This window comes from Bos indicus, chromosome 10 (genome assembly GCF_029378745.1).
Source record: "Bos indicus isolate NIAB-ARS_2022 breed Sahiwal x Tharparkar chromosome 10, NIAB-ARS_B.indTharparkar_mat_pri_1.0, whole genome shotgun sequence".
NCBI classification, from domain to species: Eukaryota; Metazoa; Chordata; class Mammalia; order Artiodactyla; family Bovidae; genus Bos; species Bos indicus.
Window position 1 is genome coordinate 26,924,103 of NC_091769.1, and position 5,322 is coordinate 26,929,424.

General features: G+C 37.3%; 1 protein-coding gene across 1 annotated transcript; it reads right to left on the reverse strand.

The window, feature by feature from the left end:
* Positions 1 to 1,063: 1,063 nt before the first annotated feature.
* Positions 1,064 to 2,008, reverse strand: LOC109564494 (olfactory receptor 11H6-like). The gene has a single exon (XM_019967926.2). The coding sequence runs from the start codon at positions 2,006 to 2,008 to the stop codon at positions 1,064 to 1,066; it is 945 nt and encodes a 314-aa protein (XP_019823485.2).
* Between the last annotated feature and the right edge of the window lie 3,314 nt (positions 2,009 to 5,322).

The window sequence follows — 5,322 nt, forward strand, 5'->3', positions numbered from 1 at the left end:
TCCCAGACTTCAGTATATACTACCAAGCTACAGTAATCAAAGCAGCATATTATTGGCAGAAGAATAGATACATAGATTAATGGAACAAAATAGAAGGCCCAGAAATAAACCCACACACCTTGGTCAATTAACCCATGACAAAGGAGGCAAGAATATACAGTGGATAAAAAAACTGGTTGTTCAACAAGTGGTGCTGGTAAAACTGGATAGCCACCTATAAAAGAGTGATTCAGTTTGATTGATTTTCACTAAAGTGGCTTTTGAAAAGAAAAGGGGTGTGTATGTGTGTGGTCTCACTCTGTGTTATCACAGAATTTTATTGTTGTTGTTGTTATTTAGACACTAAGTCATGTCCAACTCTTGTGACTCCATGGACTGTAGCTATGCTTCTTTGTCCATGTGATTTTCCAGGCAAAAATGGAGTGGGTTGCCATTTCCTTCTCCAGGGGATCTTCTGAACTCAGAGACTGAACCTGTGTCTCCTGCATTGGCAGGTGAATTCTTTACCACTGAGCCACTTGGGAAGCCCATTAAAGAGTTTAGAAATTCCTAAATTTGAGGGTTCTTAACCCTCTCTGTATATTACAGTATCCCAGGGGACTTTTCAAAATACTTGTGCCTTGGTCCTAATACCCCTATTTCAGAGTCAATTAGTTGAGAACCACTGCTTGGTTGGAGGTAGATGTCAATAGAAAGTGTTACATGTGGTTGTGATTATTGTGAGCCTTTTCAGAGATCAATGATTTTCCAACTTTAATTTGCATAGTCCCAGTTTTAGGACAGAGAAGGCGATGGCACCCCATTCCAGTACTCTTGCCTGGAAAATCCCATGGATGGAGGGGCCTGGTAGGCTGCAGTCCATGGGGTCGCTAAGCGTCGGACATGACTGAACGACTTCACTTTCACTTTTCACTTTCATGCATTGGAGAAGGAAATGGCAGCCCACTCCAGTGTTCTTGCCTGGAGAATCCCAGGGATGGGAGAGCCTGGTGAGCTGCCATTTATGGGGTCACACAGAGTCAGACACAACTGAAGCAACTTAGCAGTAGCAGTAGCAGCAGTTTTAGGAACCTCCTACAACTTTCTTCAAAGCATCTTTCATTTCTTTATTCCGGAGGCTATAGATCATGGGGTTGAAAAAGGGGGTCAAAACTGAGTAGAACAAAGTTGTGAACTTCTGCATGCCCTCTGCTTGTCCTGACCCTGGACTCACATATGTCATCATGACAGAACCATAGAATAGAAACACAACAACCAGATGTGAGGAGCAGGTGGAGAAGGCCTTCTTCCGGCCAGCCACCGAGGGCACCTGCATTACAACCCTCAGCACCAGGGTGTAGGATCCAGCCATGTAGAAAAAGGTGGCAAAGATAAGGAGGGAGCTCATGGTACCACATATGAGAATAGTCCCTGGGACTGGGGCACATGCTGAAGCCAGGGCCAACAGAGGACCCAGGTCACACAGAAAGTCATCAATCACATTTGGGCCACAAAACGGTAGCTGAGTAACGAGTACCACTGGGATCAGAAACCAGAGGAAACCGTACACCCAGCAAAAGATGACCAGGCTGCTACAGAACTTAGTAGTCATGACGGTGGGGTAGTGCAGAGGGCGGCAGATTGCCAGGAAACGGTCATAGGCCATGATGGAGAGAAATAAGCATTCCGTTGTGCCCAATGAGAAGAAGAAGTACAACTGGAGGAGACACCGAGCAAAAGAGATGGTTTTGGTTTGGGAGAAGAAGTTAGCCAGCATATTGGGCACATCAGAGTTGACATAGCAGATCTCCAGGAAGGAGAAGTTGGCCAGCAGAATGTACATTGGGGTGTGGAGCCGGCGGTCCCAGCGCACTGCACACATGATGGCCATATTTCCAAGGAGGGTCAGGATGTAAGTTATAAAGAATATGGAAAAGAGGAAGATCTCTATTTCCCAGCGGCAAGGGAAGCCCAAGAGGATGAACTCACTCACAACGTGGGAAATATTACTGACCTTTGACATCATCATTCTGTCCATTCTGTGAGGATTGGAGCAGAAAGTACATTTACAGAGAGAATTATGTCTCCTGGTTCCTCCTCAGGAGATGAGCACATTTTCCTGAGGGTAAGGGAGGGGACTAGACCAATAGTTTCTATTTTTGGTTGGACAGTCCAACAATACAGTTGTTGAGTGTACTCTTCTACATATATGACTATTTGCTTTTAAACTATCAACAAACCACTGTCAATAAATATAGTACATATTGGTAAAGATTTTGAAAAAAAAGTTTTCTTAGAATTAAAATAAAAATAGAATTCCAGATATTTTCTTTCTGCATCTCTCATTGGGTTGCTTGATGCACTGAACTTTAGAGAACATTGGTCTAGACAGTACAGATGGGTGTCTGCATGCGTGCTAAGTCGCTTCAGTCGTGTCTGACTCCTTGCGACCCCACGGACTGCAGCCCACCAGGCTCCCCCATCCATGGGATTCTCCAGGCAAGAACATTGGAGTGGGTCGCCATTTTCTTCTCCAGATGGGTGTCTGGCTAAGGCTAAATTAATGTATAAAATTTGACATGGGCAATTTAATTGTAAAAAACTAGAATTGACAGATTTACTGAATAAAAGGGTAATATCAACTAAGTGCCTTAAAGGAGAGAATGTGAGGCTTTACCCCTCATACGTGTGGCTGACACAGAGCACAGTGGTCTTATAATCTCTTTTGCTCTAGGAACTCATGCAGGCTTAAATTCTTTGGCTTTTTTGGGCAGTAACTTTATACTTTTGACTTTTATTGAATTTTCATTGAATAAAGTGCCTAGAGTTTTATTCATAGAACTTAAAACAAGCGTGGCCCCATTTAGTGCTTGTGTCATTGAGTTTTTGAAGTGAGGGAGGTTAATAACTGAATTTTACCAAGTGTTTCATTGAATGAGATCCTAAGACTTTCAAATATTAACTTCCATTTGTATTTTTATTCCCTGTGAATTTGATAAAATTTCTCATGATTTTTCACCTATGTGTTTGGTTAGAATATGTAGAACATTAAAAATTGCCTTTTTAGAGAACTTTAAACTTTTTCTAGGTTAACACATATTATTCTCAACAATTGGGGATAGATGGCTAAGCTATAAACAGATAAACAGCACAAAAATGGTGAAAATGACTTTATATCTGAAAAACTTTCTGGCATACATTAATAAACAAAGGGCTTATTGAAAATTTTAAAAGTAGCTTTTAAAACTGATGCCCTTGTTCAATTTCAGTTTTTAAAACATTTTCTTTCTTTCTTTAGCATTCTTCAGAGACACCAATAGTGATTTTGAAATCACATCTGTAAATTCTTTCTGTACCCAGGGATATAATTTGCTTAGGTCTGAAAATATAAGTTTATTTAAAATTATTAAGTGCTATTTTACTTTATTTTTTTGTCAATTCTCTTTTATACATTTTCCTTCTTTCTTTTGAAAGGAGATCAATCCTTAGAGCTGTCCATATGCTAATTTAGATTGATTGTCCTTGCTGTTTTCTCTCCAGAGGGCAGAAGATAGCCTAGTCTTTTTCTTTCATCTCATAAACTTGCAAGCAAGGAGACCACGATGCTATCAGCTGGTATGGAAAGATGTTCTCGTTTAGGTTTTAGCCCAGTGAAAAGCTCACTAAATTTCTCAGAGAAAAACATTCCTTGTTTTTAATCACTTTATTTCACTTGTTTCTCTGTCTCTCCCTCTGTTTCTTTCTCTCTCTTCATTTCTTTTTTTCTTAGAATTACTTCTAAGATGACTTGAAATTTTTGTTGCTGGAAAATTTAAGAACTGTCTACAATACTGTCTTATATAGTTTCAGTATGTGGATAATAATGGAAAATATTTCTTAACATATTTTTATTAAAACATTTTAAAATAATAGTATTAACTTTTTGATTGCTATCCATCATGAACCTTAGTTCATTTTCTATCACCTGCCACTTTGTTACCATAAACTGAATATTTATATGCTAGTTACAATCTTTTCAGGCTTAGCTCCTAAATTTAGCTTTATAAGCTCATCACTAAACTAAAGAATTTAAAGAATTCAATAAAAGTTTGCTTAGTGTCTACTGCATTCTTGAATACTAAGCAAGGGGTGTTTTGGAACATATATTTATATTCCTTCATGATGAAATATTATTTTCAGTAAAATTAAGAAGCACTTTAAGTCAATATAAGTTTCAGTGTAAATTGTGGTAGTTAAATCTATAACTCCACATTTCCAGATAAAGGTCACTAATTTAAATATGAATACATAGTTTTGATTTTTCAAATTAACAAAAATGAATAATCATGATACCAGAGTTGATAAAGGTGCAATGAAATGACACTTAGAAAAACTGTTGGAGGGTATATTAACTTGTACATTTTTTTTTCTGGCTGGCAATTTAGAAATACTCAGAGCTTTTAAAGCATTTATACCCATTAAATAAGAATTAGAGGTGTAGAAAAAATTCATACAGTGCATAAGAATTTTTAGGAATCATGTTAAAATACAGATTCTGACTCAGAAGGAGTGGATGAGGTTTGGGATTCTAAATTTCTAATAAGCAATAAGATAATGTTAATTCTTTGAGTAGTAAAAGTTTATAAAGTCCTCCATACTTTAGAGAGTTCTTTGTGTAGCAAGAGTTTATGTAGTTCTTTATATATACTTCTTTAGAAAAAGTAAATAATACTGAGGAATATAAAAATTCCTGGAAAAAATGAAATTAATAGGGGTAAGTTTTTCAAGATCAGTGATAGGTTGCATACTTTTCTTCTTTATACATGTGTATGTTTCTTAAAATTTCTATAAATAACATATATTACTTTTATAAACTGAAAAGATAAACATTAAAAAATATTATTCTTGAAGGTACGTTTCTGGATCTTCCATTTTCCCTAACCAAAATTTGTAACCTTTGCTATTTCTGGAATGTTACAAGTTGCTAGGAAGCCCGTTATTTATGTCATATGTGACTTACCATGCAGGATATCATTTCTCACTCACTTGCTACTTGGATTTAAAGTCAGTGAAGTAAGTCTCTGTGCCAGGGTTGAGGAGAATGGGAAGATTCCCAGCGGGGCATCCTAAAGGCTGTATTTTACTTATAAGTGGCCAATGCCATTTCATAAACCTAGGACACGGATTAGAAGTTAAGTTTAAAAAAATCAAATGCAACATCATGAGAAATGATAGCCATTAGCTTCTGGAGAGAATTCGTGTTATTAGTCTTTTCCCATTGGAAGGAAGCATACCTTATTCTCAATCAATTACCTTGAGAAAGAAAAAAAAACAGGAAAATGATACCATTTTCCATTTTGGGTT